The sequence below is a fragment of the Humulus lupulus genome, chromosome X, assembly GCF_963169125.1.
Source record: "Humulus lupulus chromosome X, drHumLupu1.1, whole genome shotgun sequence".
In the NCBI taxonomy this organism is placed as follows: Eukaryota; Viridiplantae; Streptophyta; class Magnoliopsida; order Rosales; family Cannabaceae; genus Humulus; species Humulus lupulus.
Window position 1 is genome coordinate 64,766,456 of NC_084802.1, and position 19,127 is coordinate 64,785,582.

The 19,127-nt window shown below is 40.7% G+C and overlaps 1 protein-coding gene across 1 annotated transcript; it reads right to left on the minus strand.

Annotated features, from left to right (window-relative positions):
- Positions 1–1,202: 1,202 nt before the first annotated feature.
- LOC133805904 (uncharacterized) lies at positions 1,203–1,658 on the minus strand. The gene has a single exon (XM_062244051.1). It carries the CDS (start codon positions 1,656–1,658, stop codon positions 1,203–1,205), a length of 456 nt encoding a protein of 151 aa, XP_062100035.1.
- Between the last annotated feature and the right edge of the window lie 17,469 nt (positions 1,659–19,127).

Genomic DNA, 19,127 nt, shown 5'->3' on the forward strand with positions numbered 1-19,127 from the left:
TGACCACATATTAGTTGATGATGAAGCTTCATGGGAACACTCCATAATTGCTTTGAATGCAGATCTTATTGTATAACAAACATTACCATCAAAATGCCACAACATCTGATCAACAATATTACGACAACTCAATGGCATACTAAGAATGTAATCACAATCTACTTCCCAAAAAACTTGCCTGACAAACTTTGTATTCCATTATTTGTCATAAATGAAGTCCACCACTTTCCAATTGGAACCCATCCTACCTAACGGAGTAATAGGGAGAAATGTGGTTGGCCTAGGAAACCATGGGTCTGTACATGGATGTATAGAGTCTCCATTTCCAACACGCCACTAGATCCCCAACTTCAATGCCTCTCTTCCCCACAAGATGCTTCACCACATATAGGACATACCATTCTTCCCTTGGGCCTTCATAAAATTGCCATATTTGAAGTATTTGGCTTTAAGGACTCGCCCCATAAGGCAATTTGGATGAGTTAAAATTATCCATCCTTACTTTGCTGCCAAAGATTGGTTGAAGGCCTCCAAGTCCCTAAAACCCAACCGTCCTTCCAACTTAGGAAGACAAAGAGCTTCCCAACGTTTCTAGTGCATTTTATGAGACTATTCAGTAGACTCCCACCAAAAGCGTGCAACCATAGCCTCAAGTTCATAACAAAGGGTCTTCGAATGGCAAAAGACACTCATAGAATAAGAAGGTATCGAGAGTCCCACTGACTTAATGAGAATCTTCTTTTCCCCACAAAGAGCAATTTACCCTTCCACACCTGAAGTCGTTTCCATACCCTATCCTTGATAGCATGGAAGATTGCTTTTTTTTTCTTTCACCCAACTAGAGTGGGGAGTCCCAAGTACTTAGACATCTACGAGCAATCCTGCAGGCCCAACAATCCTTGGATACTATTCTTATCATTATCAGAGACATTCAGACTGAAGGTGATAGCAGATTTACCTAGGTTAACACACTATCTCGAGGCCTCTTCATATATTGATAAGACCTCCAACAAAGCCTAGCACTCAGAAACCTTAGCCTAACAAAATATCACACTGTCATCAGCAAAGAAAAGATAACTAATTTTTGGACCCCAATTGCAAGAGAACCCAACCAAATTCTCTTCGTTCTCAGCAGCTACCAAGAGCTTAGACAATCCCTCTATGCAGATGAGGAATAAATAAGGTGAAAGCAGGCATCCTTGTTACAGGCCTCTATCTGATATGACACACCCTCTGTTAACTTCATTGACTATGAAAGAAACTTGAGGATTCTTGATACACCTTAGGACCAGCTCCCGCCATTGACCACAAAATCCCATAGCCTCTATCATATCATTTAGAAAAATCCATTCCACCCTGTCATATGCCTTGCTCATGTCAAGCTTCACACTCATCCACCCATTCTCCCCATTACTTCTCTTCTTAAGTGAGTGTAAAAATTCAAAGGCCATTATGGTATTGTCAGATATACTCATCAACCTCACTGGTACAAAAGCACTTTGTGTGTCTGAAATAACCATTAAGAGAGCAGTCTTAAAGCGATTTGCAATTGCTTTGGTGATTACATTGCATAAGCTTATTAGACGGAAGTCAGTGACTTTAGTAAGATGAGTGACCTTGGGAATCAATACCACCCTAGTTTTATTCAGATTCCCCATCATCGCACCCTCGTGGAGCACATTCATACACACCTCTACTACCTCCTTACGCACTACATCCCAATTTTTTGGGTAGAAAATTGCATGAAATTCGTCCAAGCCTGGAGCCTTCAATCCCCCATATTGAACAAAGCACAATGAATCTCATCCTCCTCAAATGGCTTTGTCAAGTCCCCATTAATCTCATCTAACACTACCTTGATCATAGAGGAGGTAACCTTTCCTGTAGCACTAGCATCACCACCAGTAGAACATAAGAGTTTTGCATAAAACCCATCAATGATCTGAGTGATCTTGTCACATCTTCATACCACATCCCATTGCTTTTACAGGCCCTTAATCTCATTTCTCTTCCTTCTTGAGTTTGCCTTCCCATGAAAGAACTTTGTATTTTTGTCTTTGTGAGCTAACTACTCGGTCTGGGCTCGTTGTTTCCAATAAAGTTCATCCATTGAGAGTAGTTTATATAGCTCTAGGTTGAGCTCCTTAAGTCTATCCAAATTCTCCAATGATTAAGGCCCATTGTGTAGCACTTCAATCGATTCCTTAACCTCCTTGATACGTTGAGGGATATGTCCAAAATTTTCCTTTTTCCATGCTCCTAACGCAGCTCCACAACATTGGAGTCCAGTGAGAAAAGGTTCAACGGAAACGTTGAAAGCCTCCTTATGTCATACCTCCTTAATTGTGGCCATAAAACCTTCATCCCGTAACCAACTGGGTTCAAAATGAAAACCCCTTCCTTTCTCAATAGCCCTCCACGGTGTTGACGAGAACAAATCTAACAAAATAGCTCTATGATCAGAGCTCCAAAATTCTAGATGGGAGAGATTATATTTTGGAAACAAAGAGCACCACGAATGACCAGCCAACCCCTTATCTAATCTTTCCAGAATATTGGTCTGGCATCCTTTACCATTATTTCATGTAAACAGAGCTCCAACAGAGCACCACAAATAACAAACTTATACTCTTTGGCGGCCCTACACACTTCTCTCTTTGATAAAGAATTGCATTGAAGTCCCCTATTAGACACCATGCAAAGTGGACATTGAATAAAGTCGCCAAACCAGCTCCCATGTATGTCATCTATAGCATGTGGTTGGATTACCATATACCCCGGTTATCCTCCACTTGATACCATTCGTAAGTGTCATTACACAGTCAATAAAACTATCCCCAAACTTTACAATTTCCACATCAACATCAGCCTCCCAGCACATAATAAGTCCCCCACTTCGCCCTCGACAATTGACATGGAATTTGTGATTAAAACCCAACCTTTCATGAACCTAGCATGCACGATTTCCTTGAAGTAATGCCTCCATTAAAAACACCACATTAGGTCGTGCGCTTTGTATGAGCCCACACAAGTTGCCGAATGTACCAGGGTTACGCAAGCTCCGGGCATTCCAAGATATATTTTCATGAACCTGGCATGCACGATTTCCTTGAATTAATACATTGTGATTTATGGGGTACTAGGAAAAATAACTGAGGCTTCTAGTGAGCCCAGTTCATCTACGCCACCACCAACACAGTTTCCTTTTATCTCAGTGGATGAGGCTATCCCGTCTAATAATGATTTGCACGACTCTCCTTCTGCTTCTGCTGACTCTCATGTTTCAACTATGGGTAGAGGTATGAGAACTAAAATTCCTTCCTCCAAATTGAAGGATTTTGTGACACATACAGTGATTAAGAATGGTCGATCTCCCTCCACACCTGTTTCCTCTCCTCCCTCAAGTACGCCTTTTCCTATAGCACATTATGTAAATTGTAACAAATTTTCTGCGAAACACCAAAATTTTCTTGCAGCTGTTACTGCCGGGGTGGAACCACAGTCTTTCCAAGAGGCTGTGAAAGATGCAGGTTGGCGTCGTGCTATGCAAATGGTGATTCAGGCTTTGGAAGATAATGGTACATGGACTATGGCTTCTCTTCCTCCTGGACAGAAGGCTCTTGGCAGTAAATGGGTTTACAAAATCAAGTACCACTCTGATGGTACCATTGAGAGATTGAAGGCGCGGTTAGTTTTCTTTGGCAATCATTAGATTGAAGGAATTGATTACAATGAAACTTTTGCTCCAGTAGCAAAAATGGTAACTGTCCGAGCTTTCTTGTCCATTGCTGCATCAAAAAATTGGGAACTACATCAAATGGATGTTCACAATGCTTTTCTGCACGGTGACCTTCACGAGGAGGTGTATATGAAACTTCCTCCTGGTTTTGAAACTTCTGATCCTGGCACAGTGTGTAGGCTTCAGAAATCTCTGTATGGTTTGAGGCAAGCTCCTCGTTGTTGGTTTGCAAAGCTGGTTTCAGCTTTGAAAAGCTATGGTTTTCTCCAATCTTATTCTGATTATTCTCTCTTCACTTATACTAGGGGTGTTGTGCAGATTAATGTGCTTGTTTATGTTGATTATTTGATCATCTCTGGTAACGATTCCGCTGCATTGCATGTCTTTAAGACCTATCTCAGTAATTGTTTTCATATGAAGGATCTCGGCGTATTGAAATATTTTTTGGGTATTGAGGTTGCTCGCAGTCCTCACGGTTTGTTCTTATGTCAACGCAAGTATGCTCTTGATATTATATTTGAGGTCGGCTTACTGGGAGCCAAGCCAGCTAGTTTTCCAATCGAACAAAATCATAGACTTGCGCATGCTAAGGGAGACTTGCTTATGGAGCCTGAATCCTATAGGCGATTGATGGGTCGTCTCATTTATTTGGTTGTCACGCGTCCAGACTTATCTTACTCTATTCATGTTTTGTCTCAATTTATGCAACATCCAAAGCAGGAGCATTGGGACGCAACCATTCGAGTTGTTCGTTATTTGAAAAGTGCCCCAGGCCAGGGAATATTACTTCGTTCAGATAGTGACTTGTCTTTACAAGGTTGGTGTGATTCTGATTGGGCGGCATGTCCTCTCACTCGCCAGTCTCTCACTGGTTGGATAGTCTTTCTTGGTTAATCTCCTATTTCCTGGAAAACTAAGAAGCAACCCACCGTTTCTCGCTCCTCCACGGAAGCTGAGTATCGTTCTATGGCCTCTATTGCTTGTGAGTTGAAGTGGTTAAAAGGTTTGTTGTTGAGTCTAGGGGTGCATCATCCAAAAGCCATTCCTGTGTTTTGTGATAGCCAGTCTGCTCTTCATATTGCTCATAATCCAATTCATCATGAACGTACGAAGCATATTGAAGTAGATTGTCATTTCATCCGTGACGCAATTCAGGAGGGTCTTATTTCTCCTTCCTATGTCTCTACTACCGAACAATTGGCAGATATCTTTACCAAAGCCTTGGGGCAAAAACAGTTTGATTATCTACTTCACAAGTTGGGCATCTCGGATCTTCATGCTCCAACTTGAGGGGGGTATTACGGAGTGCTTAATTATCGTGATTGCTTTGTATATGGGATTGATTTGCATGGCTGTCAATATATTCTATTTAAGGCATAATTAATTTCTAGTTTCCGTTTTTTGATGTATCGTGTATATATACATATCTTCTTCTATGAAGAAGATACAGAGAAAACAACAATTGCCCAAATATTATCAAATGCCTACATTGAAAACACCACATTAGGTCGCGTGCTTTGTATGAGCCCGTGCAAGTTGCCGAATGCACCGAGGTTACCCAAGTCCCGGGCATTCCAAGATAATATTTTCATGAGGGGTGGCGAGGTTGCTCCGCAACCTTCACCGATGGAGCAATGTTCAAGACATCACTCAAGACTTTACGCACCTTAACTTCCTTATTAACTCCACACTCTTCACCACCACGTTTCTTAAATTCTTCTTCTTCAGGCTTTAAAGAAATCGCTGCAGCCTTAATTCGTGGATGGGACTTCCATTTGTCTTCATATGACTTTCTCAAATCTCCTCCATTCTTTCCCACGTGAGTCCCATGCATTTCATGCATCATATACTTGTCATTTTTGTCTTTATATGATTTACTCAATTCTTCTCCCTTCTTTCCCACGTGAGTCTCATGCATTTCATGCATCATATACTTGCCATTTTTGTCTTTATATGATTTACTCAATTCTTCTCCCTTCTTTCCCACGTGAGTCTCATGCATTTCATACATCAAAGACTTTCCATTTTTCTATTCTATTGACTTACCAGATTCTTCTCCATCCAATTCATTACCATTAAGATCATTATTCATAATCAAATCTTTCATAAAATTAGTATCCATCCCATGATTCTCGGTGTTGGATTTTCCTCCTGAAATGGTAATTTTTCCACCTCCCACTTCCTAGCCAGCAACCCTTCCCATGGCAGTGGCACTACTCGTTTCTCGACGAGGGCCTTCTCTCTCCACTTGAGCCATCCCATTGAAGCTTGGACCTCCATACGCACCTCTTCCCAGCCCCATTGACGTATATTTAACATTACCCCTGTCGCGTCCCCAACCACCAAACGAGCCCTTGCGTGTGTGACTATCCTAGCCATTCTTTACATTCCCTCTTCCAGAGTTCTTTGCAAGAGGTTTATGGAAGTGGCTAGACCAGATCCACGTCCCATAGTTAAGTTGTTCAACACCATCAATAAACTTGCATGGGTCTTTTGCACAAAACTTAACCCCACGGCCTATTACTCCACACTGAAAGAAACATTTCGACAGTCGCTCATAGCAGAAATCCACCCATTCCGTATGAGGATCGTTCCCTAATCGAATCTGGAATCCCCTCCGAAAGGGTAGAGAAATATCCATTCAGACTCTAATTTGAACAAAACGGCCCAAGCATTTACCATATTCATCCGTTTCAATCTCTAAGCATACCCCAATTCTATCCCCAATCAGTTCCCCTACCTCCTTGGTTCTTCCGTGAAGGGGTAGATTGTGGAGTTGGATCCAGAAACTTGATGATGAATAATTGTTTCAACTTGCGTCTACTGGATCATACAGGGGTTTAAGAACTTAAAGACTTTTGTCAAAATTCCATGGCTCCCTCTCAAGAACCGATACTCTGTCGAAGTCCAGTTCAAATGAAAATAGAAATAGGTTTCTCCCCATATCCTGTATTGACATCTGCCCATCTAAAAGGCAAATCTCCCTCATAGTCTCCTTGAAGGCATTCTTGTTAAAAGGTTTCTGGATTGGTAACCTTCCCAATAATCCTTTCCGTACATCAACTCTTCCTTTGGCTACCACCATTTTCAAAACTCCAATAACCTCATCTTCCTCCTCAGTGATTGCAAGGCGATTCCATTGACCTACGATCTCTTCCATATAGCACTAAACAACAATACATAGTTGCAACCAAGAAATGGCACAAACGTTAACTCACTCCTTTCCAGTGAGACGCATCTCTCAGAGAGACTAAGCTTCGAGAGAAAAATCAATTACCATAAAATGAAAAAAAAAACTACCACCACCACCTATTATCTATAATATTATACAATTTTTGTAGTTATATTTTATGTACGTCACACTAATATATAAATATGTTATATATCAAATTAATATTTTTAATGAATTAGTCATAGAACATTTTTTCCTTTTGAAAAAAAAAGAGAAAGGGTTCATTAATTAAGAGGCAAACCTCAAATACGAAAAAGGCATACAATTAGTAATTTCAATAAAAAAATAAGATGCAACACATTCCAGAGCCTAAAACATCTCGACTTTTAACTTTATGAATCTCTCAACCAATGACAAGGACAAAACAAGATGAACTACAAACCACAAAAAAAAAAAGTGGACTACAACCTCCCTCCCACACAAGGGATATTATTGACAAAATAAAACTAAATGCGACACAAAACAAAATCCACAGAAGAAGTCCAGCCATAATACTCAAACTGAAAGGCGACACCACAGCGAACAAATCAACATCAGTCCAAAGCCAACCATAGACCCACTAATGGCCCAAAAAAGAGATCCCAAAACCACTAGCAGAATCCCAAATCACCAGTCCTCCGCAACGTCCCAGCACCAATGCCCGCCTCCACCCCACCGGAACCCATGGCAGAAACAATATCAACACAATCCAGAGAACCCATCCCATAAGCATTCCAGAACCCCACCTTTCCGACGCAAAATGAGTATTGTCAAAGGTGTCGGAACTCACGAAAATCGTCACACAACCCTCCTTCTTGCCGTAGAAGAAAATGCCCTACCCATGTAGCACTAAAAGACGCCCATCTCGGCAAAGGCAATACCAGTCACGGCCAAAGCCGGCAAGTCATAGAACATTAAAAAATTATAAAAAGTGGCTGCAAGATAGTGCAACCCTCAACATGTGCTATGAACAGTCAAACGAACTAAATAAATAATACCAGTAGCGTCTCTTCGTCATAATGATTGTGCAACTTGCAACGATCGAAGCAAATGAATCATTCCTTGATTTTAAAACTGCGCATGGTCCAATTTTATATATTTATAAACTCAGAAAACGACAATACATTATTATAACACAAAGCAAGTTAGTTTGTATTTAAATTACAATCTATATATATATATATTAATTAAGTAGATGATTTTAATCATAATAAACACAGCTCTTTCCTAGTCACCTTTAGCCGTTATGGATATGTAAATAGGAACATAAAATTGATAAATTCAAATTTTCAATGGTAAAACAGAATATTCTATTACGAATAATCACATTTAAATCAAATAACAACTTTGTGTTACATAGCAATTAAAAATACCATCAATGGACAACTTAAAAATTTGACAAAATTTAATTTAATATTAAAAATAATAAAAGTTTATTTATTGTTTTCATAATTTTGAATATTACTAAGTGAAAGATAATGCTCGTTTACTTAATTTTATTTTTAAAAAATTATTAATTATATTTATTAAGTTTTTATGATTGTGATATAAATTTTAAATAAATAAACAATATTATATATAAAAAATGACACAAATATATTAAAATAAAAATTAAACTAAAATAATGTTTATGGTTTTTTTTAATATATATATATATATATAATATGATTATCTTTTAGATTGCAAACTATCATATTTAAGATACAAAATATCCATGATATTATTCAAATTATACATTAATGATTAGAGAAGAAGATTGTTTATTCTTGATAGAAGAAAAATGTTAATCTAATTTCTTATGTAGTTACATAGTCACACTAACTGTACACGCCACACTTATTTATTTATATAAGTTAGACCAAGTAATAAAAAAAGCATGTTTTCTTTTAAATATAAATAATAAATAATAAAAATTAAGATTATATATTATTATAATGATATTTTATAATATTTGAATTTATATTAATATAATTATTAAATATCTATTTTTGTATTAAATATTATTATAATAATGATATTTTATAATATTTGAATTTATAATAATATAATTAATTAATATCACTACTACAAAAACATGTTTTTATAACATTTTTTTAGGGCACTCACCTAGATGCGAGCCCTAAAAACATCTCCTAGACTTTTTAGGACAATTATTGATACTACAAGAAATTTGACAATAGTGGGAATGACTATAATTAACTTCAACATAAAAGAATATCCCCAATTTAATCATCATAAGAATTTCATATTATATATGACTTATTATTATGGGCATTTATGACACTTGACATATAGCATATATTAAAAACAAATATATGAGCACATCAAGTCTCATAATCACCAACATAAAATAAGTACACTTATTCTTGAACATCATAGGAAAAATAAATTCAAAGTAACAATGGCATAAATCCACAAACTAAAAATCAGATTATAGACACAAAACCAGACCCTATAGCCAAAGAGCAACACTAAATCTTAGTACAAATATCAGAAACAAAGTATCAAACAAAATATACTAAAACATATCCTAGCTCAAAACAGATCCCTTTATATGTAGGCATTAAAACAGATTCCTTCCTCAAAACAGAACCAGACCCTACACTCAAATAGCAACAATAAAGCTAAATACAAATATCAGAAACAAAGTACCAAACAACATATATTAAACCAAATCCTTACTCAAAATAGATCCCTTCATATATAGATATTTTAAAACAGATTGCTTGCTCAAAACAGAACCAGACCCTACAATCAAAGAGTAACACTAAAGCTAAATACAAATATCAGAAACAAGAGCAAATTGTAAGATGACACATTTAAAAGTGTTTACCCAAAAAATGACTTTTGATGATGTGGTAGGATTGACTTACACGTGGCTGACACGTGGCGGTTTCAAGTGAACGATTCCTATTCGACCATCGACCAGAGAGTTATTGATGTATCAAGGCTTATTCTAGGGTGCGACTAGTCTGGTCGCATACTTTCATTTACTTCCTTTTGAATATGCAATCTTGTGATATTAGGATTTATTATATTTTCTTTTATTACCTTGATACACAAATCTTAATTGTAATTAAGGCCAGTTGGCCCATGTAACATTCTTGAGCCTATAAATAAGAATTAAAGAGCTCAAGGGAGGGACTTTTGAACTTTTGATCTTTGTATTCAGAGAAAAGAGCATGGTGTGATTATCCACCGAAATTGTAATCCTCTCAAGACTTGTGAAACTCGTGAACCCTAGTTCATTGATCACAATATTGGGATTCAATATCAATAAGAACACTAAGTGGACGTAGGTCATTACCATCTAGTTGGGGCCGAACCACTATAAATTGTTTGTGTCATTTTCTTTCCATTTGATTCTCTTCTAGTTCCCTTTTGTTCTTTATCGTTTATTTGACTCTGTGTCGTTCGCCAAATCAAGGTGCTTTCATTGAGAGTTGAACGCAAGACTTCAAGAAGATCAAATGACTAAGACATCGAAAAGAACTGGGGACTTCTGGCACTGGATCCACTTAGCCTCCTCCTCCAAAAGTGGTTGAAAATGAGCCACACTTGGATTTTGATGAGGAAGAAATGGATTCTGAAACGCTGAGGACAACACCGAGTGTGTTGCAGGACGGGTTGGCCAATCTGAGGGCCAATCAAGAGAATGCGGCGGAGACCTTGGTGCTACAGCAGAGGGAAATTGAGCGTCCGCGTTAGGAACTGAATGGGCGGCAGGCAGACATGGACCACCGATAGAGAGAGGCCACAACCGCTTTAGAAGCAGCCATTTAGTTGGCTCGGGGACAAGCTGCACCAACTTCTCAATCGTATCAGCCACCAAATACACTACCGCAACGGGCCCCAAATCCGAGTCCTCCGCTTCAGCCAGCAAGCCCTCAAAGGCCGGAGCAACCGCCTGCTGCTCAACAAGATATCCCAATTCAGGACCCTGAGCAGCAACCACCTTCTCAAGCTGGTCGATGCAATCCCCAATGCCAGAGGCAGAATAGGGACGGACAGCCTCCTCGAAACCCTAGACGCCCAGTGGCCGATGAGCCAAATCCACCGAGCAAGGGGCAACGTCCTTCTGCTAACAGAAGGCACACCGAGTCAGGCTCTGAGGTCAAGGAACCCCCACGACATAATAATGCACGGGGACCCACCGACCAACGTAAGCCTCCCCCTGACGCTCGGGAGATGCCAGCTAGAGGAGGAAACAGCATGACCAGCCAATCACGCTATAGTCGGTCATAGTTTAGGGACGACCATGATTATAATGAGGCCAACTCCGGCAGGAGAAATGCTGGTCGAGGGCATGAAGGAAGAGGTGGAAATAGGAACCTCCCACCAAGAGAAAATAGGCCTACAAGCCAAAACATTGGGGGGCAGCCTAGACAGCATAACGTCTTTGATCGGTTCAGCGCTAGCGAGCAAAGGCGCAGAGATGATGACCTGAGGGACGTGGTCAACAACAGGCGTGAGAGGCACGATGAGTATGCTCCTCCGGCACCAGTCGCCCCAGTGATCCCAGACGTTGTACATGCCTAAATTGATGCACTGAATCAGGTTGTCCAGCAGCTGGTGGGAAGCCGGACATCCCACATTGAGTATGATCGAAGGAGAGGTACTCCATTTGTACAGAGAATTGTTGTAGCAGAAACCCCCAGCAAGTTCAAGATGCCAGTACTGCCGAACTTCGATGGGTATGGGGACCCAGTATCTCATGTAAACAAGTTTGAGATACAGATGGACATTCAGAAGGTATCAGACAATGCCCGCTGTAGGATCCTCCCGGCCACCCTATCTGACACTGCGCAGGAGTGGTTCTTTAAATTTCCTCCTACTAGTATAGTATCGTGGGAAATGTTCGTGAAGGAATTCTACGGACAATTTTACGCTGGTCGTGTACACCCCACTGAGGCCAACCAGCTGGTCAAGATACGCCAGAAGGAGGGAGAATCCTTAAAGGAATACGTCCAATGTTTCATGCGAGCAGCTGCGGGAGCAAAAACAGTGGGCGACGAAGGAAAGATGATGGCCCTTACTGCCAGAGTAAGGCGCCATTATCCCCTTTGGAACAGCCTAAGAAAGAATGGGGTGAGGAGTACCCAGGAATTTCTTAATCGAGCAGGTCAGTATATCAAGCTTGAGGATGCGATTGCCAACGTGGGGATATCACCAGCGAAAGACAAGGGACCAAAGGAAGATTAGATCTAATCGACATCTGCATTGAATGACTCAAATGAGCATTAGTGCTAGATCGACCTCAAGTTCGATGAATATTAAAAGTACTTGTCTAGCCTAAGGCTAGTCACTTAGAGCTAGGGCCAGAGAGCCCCAGTGACGGTTTAGTCACATGGCTATGGGTGTTGAGCCCTGTAGTGACTTACTCATCTGTTTAAGCTAGTGACTTACTCATCAGTCACTCATTTGTTAAAGCTAGTGACTACCCATCAATCACTCATATGGTTTAGTGACTTACTCATCAGTCACTCATTTGAGTAGGGCTATAAGCCTTATTATGGTTAACCAGAACCTCAAAGTGATATTCACTTATATGTTCAGCGCCATAAGCTCTGTATGATTATCATGATCATCATTTGATATTACTTACATGCAGTAATGAGTTTTCTTGCTGGGCTTTGGCTCATGGGTGCTATGTGGTGCAGGTAAAGGAAAAGAAAAGCTCACCCAGCCTTGAGTGGTGATCTTAGGTAGCGATGTGTACATATACGGCCGCTTGACCACGACGGCCAAGGAGTTTCTCAGAGGAACTAGGGGGTTTACCCTATTTTTGTCGCTTAAGTCGGCAGGTTGTAAATTTCAACTGTAATGACCATTTTGGATTGTAAATAACCTGTAAACGTTTTATGGGCCCATGAACAGTTTTATGTTTTAAATAAAATATATCCTTTCCTTTTGATTGGTTTTACTCCTTAACCTATTAATGACACCTAGAAGCACGTTTATAACCAAAGAACTCGATTAGCTAGTTAAGCATGGTTCAAAGATCACAGTAACGGTCTTGGAGTAACCAGGGCGTTACACCTACGGAGATACGTGAGAGCCACAGGAGGTTCTCAGCGAGAGGCTCAAGGAGGCAACGAGCAGGCGCCTGCACGCCAACGCTCGCCACCTTTATAGCCAGCTCCTGTGGCAGGTAGGTTACTCACCAACTGTGGCGGCCCACACCTTGCAGGAGATAGTGGGAAGGCAAGGGAGCAGTACGCTTGGACATTACGCCACGACCAGGACATCAAGATGATGAGTGTGGAGGATCGATCGCCTAAGAAAGCTCGAACAGAGGAAGAGATAATAACTTTCTCTGAGGACGATGCTCAGCATGTCTGATTCCCACAATCGGACCCGCTGGTCGTGGACGTCTAAATTGCCAATATGATGGTTAAGAGGGTGTTGGTTGACACAGGGATCTCAGTCAACATCTTGTACAAATCTTCGCTGGAGAGGATGAAGTTCTCCATAAAGGACCTGAAGTCGTGCAACCAAATCATTTATGGTTTTTCTGGTGAAGGGCTCGTGCCAACGGGGTCGATTAGGCTTCCGGTTACAGCAGGAACTGTGCCCACGAACAAGACATTACTCACTACTTTCATAGTAGTTGATCGTCCTTCCACGTACAATGTTGTAATCGAGAGGCCTATTCTGGTCGACCTGTAAGCTGTGACCTCGGTGTGGCACATTGCCATGAAATTCCAACTGACACGGGAGTAGGATATGTATTGGGAAATCAGTGAGAAGCGAGGGAATGCTATAATTCCTCGATAACTAAGGCAAAGAGAGGTGGATTGGGGGAAGACACCAGGAAAGAGTTGCAATTGGCCAATGAAACACAAGCCCAATCACGTGAGCACGTCACCAAATAGGGTGTTGCCCAAAGTGAGGATAGGGATTTGGATCCTCGCTTTGGGGATTTTGGGGAAGAAGTAGGACCAATCAAGGACCTCAAGGAGGTCCAACTAAATGAAGCAGATCCGACCAGAGTTGTGAAAGTTGGTAAAAATTTAGAGGCAACAACAAAAAAAAAGTTGGTGGAATTTTTGAAGAAAAACCAAGGAGTCTTTGCCAGGTCGCATAAAGACATGGTTGGGATTGACCCAGCAGTCATCAGCCATGTCTTGAATATAGATAAAAGCTTTCCACCAGTGCAGCAAAAAAGATGGCTCCTCGACAAAGATAAATCGAGGGCTCTGAAAGAAGAAGTCGATAAGCTAAAAGAGAATGGATTCATCAGGGTAGCATTTTATTCATCGTGGGTCTCTAATCCCATACTATTACCCAAGCTGAATGGCAAGTGGAGAACATGTGTGCATTTCATAGATCTTAAAAAGCCTGCCCGAAAGATTTTTTCCCTCTCCCAAGGATCGACCAGCTGGTCGATGCCACTTCAGGGCACGAGATTCTATCATTTATGGATGCGTACTCTGGGTACAATCAAATCAGTATGCATCCACCTGGTGAGGATCACACTAGCTTTCGAACCGATACAGGACTTTACTGTTACAAAGTATTGCCCTTCGGTTTGAAAAATGCTGGTGCGACTTACCAACGACTAGTCAACCACATGTTTAAAGAGCTGATCGATACAAACATGGAAGTATATGTTGATGACATGCTGGTTAAGTCAAAGAAGGCAGAAGAACACATAGGGGACTTGCAAGAGTGCTTCAATGTCTTGAATAAATATTAGATGAAACGGAATCCCCTCAAGTGTTCCTTCGGAGTTGGATCAAAGAAATTTTTGGGATTTATAGTAAACTCATGAGGAATCGAAGCTAATCCCGGAAAGATCAAGGCTCTGGCCGATATGAAATCGCCAACAAAGATAAAAGATGTTCAAAGTTTAACCGGGAGAATTGTTGCTCTAAGTAGATTTATCTCCAAATCGACGTACAAGTGCGTCCCATTTTTTAATCTACTTAGAGGCAATAATAAATTCGAGTGGACGGAGGAGTGAAAGCAGGCTTTTCAAGCTTTAAAGTCTCATATGTCGAAGCCATCGATTCTATCTAAGCTGGTCGAAAAAGAAACTTTGTTCATCTATTTGGCGGTCACAGAATATGCTGCAAGTGCTATCTTGGTAAGGGGTGAGGAAAATGTATAGAAGGTCGTATATTATGTAAGCAAAAGGCTAATCGGAGCATAGCTGTGGTATCCACCCATCGAAAAATTAGCCTATTGCTTGATTTTAGCCTCCAGAAAGTTGCGGCCATACCTTCAAGCACACTCCATCACCGTACTAACCGACCAGCCCCTACGGCAAGTTCTGCATAAGCTAGAAGTCGCTGGTCGATTGTTGAAATGGGCAGTTGAGCTTGGGCAGTTTGAAATTTCTTACTTTCCACGAACAGCAATAAAGGGGCAATCTCTAGCCGACTTTGTCGCAGAGCTCGCTGGGCTTCCGATGGTGAACAGACAGAAGAGCATGAGCCTCATGAACAAAATCCCACTTGGAAGTTGTTTACAGACGGTTCTTCTAATGAACGTCACGCTGGAACTGGAGTGATGATCATAACGCCTGAAGGGCATCGATTCCACTGCGCAATTAGATTCGACTTCACAGTGTCCAACAACAAAGCCGAGTATGAAGCGCTGCCGGTTAGCCAAGGACATGAACATAAAGTCACTTGAACTCTATAGTAACTCCTAGTTGGTGCTTAATCAAATTATTGGAGAATATCAAGCCAGGGCTCTGAAGATGGTTGCTTACTTAGACAAAGCAAAGGATCTGTTGGCACAATTTGAACAGTATACTCTCCAGCAAGTACCTCGCGACCAAAACTCGAACGTTGATGCTCTGGCCAAGTTAGCGAGTGCCGAGGATGTTGACACCCTGAATATAGTACCTGTTGAACGGGTGTCCGCACCAAGCATCAAAGCAGAAGAAACCTCTCTGGTGATTTAGACAGTGGATACGTGGATGACACCTTTCATTGAATTCTTGACATAGGGAGTATTGCCGACGGACAGGAACAAAGCCAGGACTCTTAAGCAGAAATCTACTAGGTTTATCCTAGTCGACAGAATACTGTACCAAAGAGGATACTCTATGCCACTCCTCAGATGTATTTCAAAAGAAAAGGCCAAGGAATTAATGAGAGAGGTCCATGAAGGTTTTTGTGAGGACCATGCAGGGGGGCAGAGTTTATCGAAAAAGATCCTAAGGAAAGGATACTTTTGGTCAACAATGAATGAAGACACGATGGAATTTGTTCGAAAATGTGACAAGTGTTAGAGATTCTCCAAGATTCCGCGAGCAGCCCCTAATGAGCTAAAGTAGATGCAAAGTCTGTGGCCATTCACAGTATGGGGTATATACCTAATTGGATCTTTGCCCACAGGGAAAGGTGGCATCAAATACGTCGTGGTAGCCATCGATTACTTCACAAAGTGGGTCGAAGCTGAGCCACTTGCAACCATAACGAACAAGAAAGTGCTGGACTTTGTGGTAAAAAACATAGTATGTCTCTATGGATTACCAAGAAAAATTGTCTTAGACAACGGCACACAGTTTGATAGTGATCTGTTCATAGATTTTTGTGAGCGGCATGGAATTATCAAAAAAATTTCTTCAATTGCTCACCCGCAGGCAAACAGGCAAGTCGAGGCTGTCAATAAGACACTAAAGGATACTCTAAAGAAAAGGCTTGAGGAAGCAAAAGGGGCATGGCCAAAGTAGTTGCCTGAAGTCCTCTGGTCGTACAGAACATCCCATCGAATAGCAACAGGCCATACTCCATTTTCCTCAGCTTATGGATATGAGGCTATGTTGCCTGTTGAATTAGATCCGCCATCACATCGACGGACGGCTTACGATCAAGGCACTAATAGCCAGTGATTGATGGAATCGTTGGATTTGGTCGATGAGAGACGCGAGCAAGCCCAACTCCGAGTAGCAGCTTACCAGCAAAACATCGCCCGATATTTCAACTCTAAAGTACGTGAAAGAAAATTTAATGTGGGAGATCGGGTACTTAGAAGAGTTTTCCTTAAAACCCACGACCAAGCTGCTGGAGTACTCTGACCTAACTTGGAAGGACCTTAACAAATCGAAGAAGTCCTCCATCCAGGCACTTATAAACTTGCTCGCTTGAATGGAGATCTCATTCCTCATTATTGGAATGGAGAACACCTTCGCAAGTACTACCAATAAATAATTCTTCTTAAAGAATTGGCTTGTATTAATTTTACTTTTTACAAGTTTATGAACAAGGGTTAGTCAATTTTTTGACTAATCACTTATAAGTGTAAGGTCATATTTTTTATCACTCGTACAAACACGATTGTTCATCTATTACGAGAAATACAAGGGACTGTGCGCGACCATTACGTGTGTTGTTTTGCTATAATAATCATTGTTTATACATGTCTCTATTACGAGCAGAAATGTTCGAATAGGTCCTAGTCAAGGCAAGTGACCAAGGACCTAAACCTCCTCAATCACTTGGGGGGCATATAAGGTATCTAGTAAGCAAAGCATATCAATAGGTATGTAAACACATGAGCAAAATAAGTGAAATCTTGCTACAATACTTAGAGTATTTTTCAAAAATTTTGTTATTTTGTTAAATCAAACCAAAGTGCTACGCTAAGTTCAATCATGCGAACATATGTTATAATAAAAACATTATAATATCAAAAAAGGAAACCTTTTACACCGCGAGCAGTTACTACTCAGATGTAATTGTCTGTTAAAAGGAAAAAGTTGCCCATCCAGCAATAAAGTATAAATTGTCTTTACATCACAAACCGTAGGTCGTGTGTCTCAAAATAAAACTTAAAGAAAAAACAGATAAAGTTACGAAGCGACCGGAGGATCCTGCTGAGGCTCTTGTGGCTGCTGATCAACGATGACTCCAGCATCTTCCTAGGCACCCTCAATGCCTATTGCTAGAGAGATCTCGGGAGACCCTTGAGCCTTCTCTTCCTCTAAGCGAGCAACGCACCTCGCCAGCTCAGCTCCCTTATATGATCTGGTAGATAGGAAAATTTGGCGTTGGGATTGCATTTCCAGAGCATATAGAAACACTAAAATGCCGCCCCCTCGAATTTTTCGAGGTTGCGGGCATTCGCCTCCTCCAGATCACCAGGTTCCTTGCGGCTTATCTCCAGCTCTACTTGAATTTTTGGGCTTCCCGATAGTTGATAAGCGAGGCCTCTTTATACTGCTCCTTGGAAGCAGAGATCTTGGCAATTGATGCTTCCCTCTTCTTCAGCTCCTCTTCGAGGGAGGAGAGTTTGGCCTCAGCCGTTTGCAACACCTCGGTATGCTTCGCCTCGACCTCCTTGAGCGCCTTGGTATGCTTCGCTTCAACTTCCTTGAGCTACTCGACGTGCTTAGCTTCGATTGTTTTGAGTTGCTCGGCATGTTGGGCCGCAGAAATGCTAAGTTGATCGCTAAGCCTTTTTTCAAACTAAGCAGACAGTACTCTCGAGCTCCGCCAGCCAGAACTCATGGTGAGAACTCCCTGCGACCAGAAAAAGATAAAGCTATTAGTAGGAATAAATTGACAAGGTAAATTGGTAAAGCATGGTAAGAGCGGCAAATTACGCTTAGCACTTCGTTCAGTGCATGGTTGAGAGAAAGTGAGGGGCGCAACTGAGAATGAGGGAGGCGGCTGAGAGAGAGTTAGTTTAGGGTTAGATAATATTATTTAGGTGTTTATATAACTTAAAATAAATTAAAATTAATATTAATTAAATTTTAAATTATATAATTTAATTTTTTCCAAAAAAATGTTAAATCTAGTGCCTCGTGTCACATAACTCACTTGACATATCATCAGATCCATAACATGTCAGCAAACACATCAGCATTTAAATATATATATATATATATGTATATTATGTTAAAATTGGAGGGAAAAATCAGCGAGAATCATCAAAAAAATTCCCTCCAAATATAATCGTAGCTAAATTGAATACCTACCAATACTAATGGTAGGTAATGATATTTTTGATATCCTCTTGCAATTCCTAAAAGAATCATCTACCAATAGTTGGTACGAAAAAATAAACATAGGTAAAATACTGCTTTAGCTACCAATAAATATATGTTGGTAAGAAATACGTACACTACAAGAAAAAATGCTTTTCAATAATACTGAAAATGTGTTATCAAAACATACCATAACACTTTTTGATGTGTTAAGACCGACTATGTTATCG

What these genes read in the sequence shown, in the direction of transcription:
- LOC133805904 (XM_062244051.1), bottom strand. Translation starts at nt 1,658, where the DNA reads ATGGGGAATCTGAATAAAACTAGGGTGGTATTGATTCCCAAGGTCACT.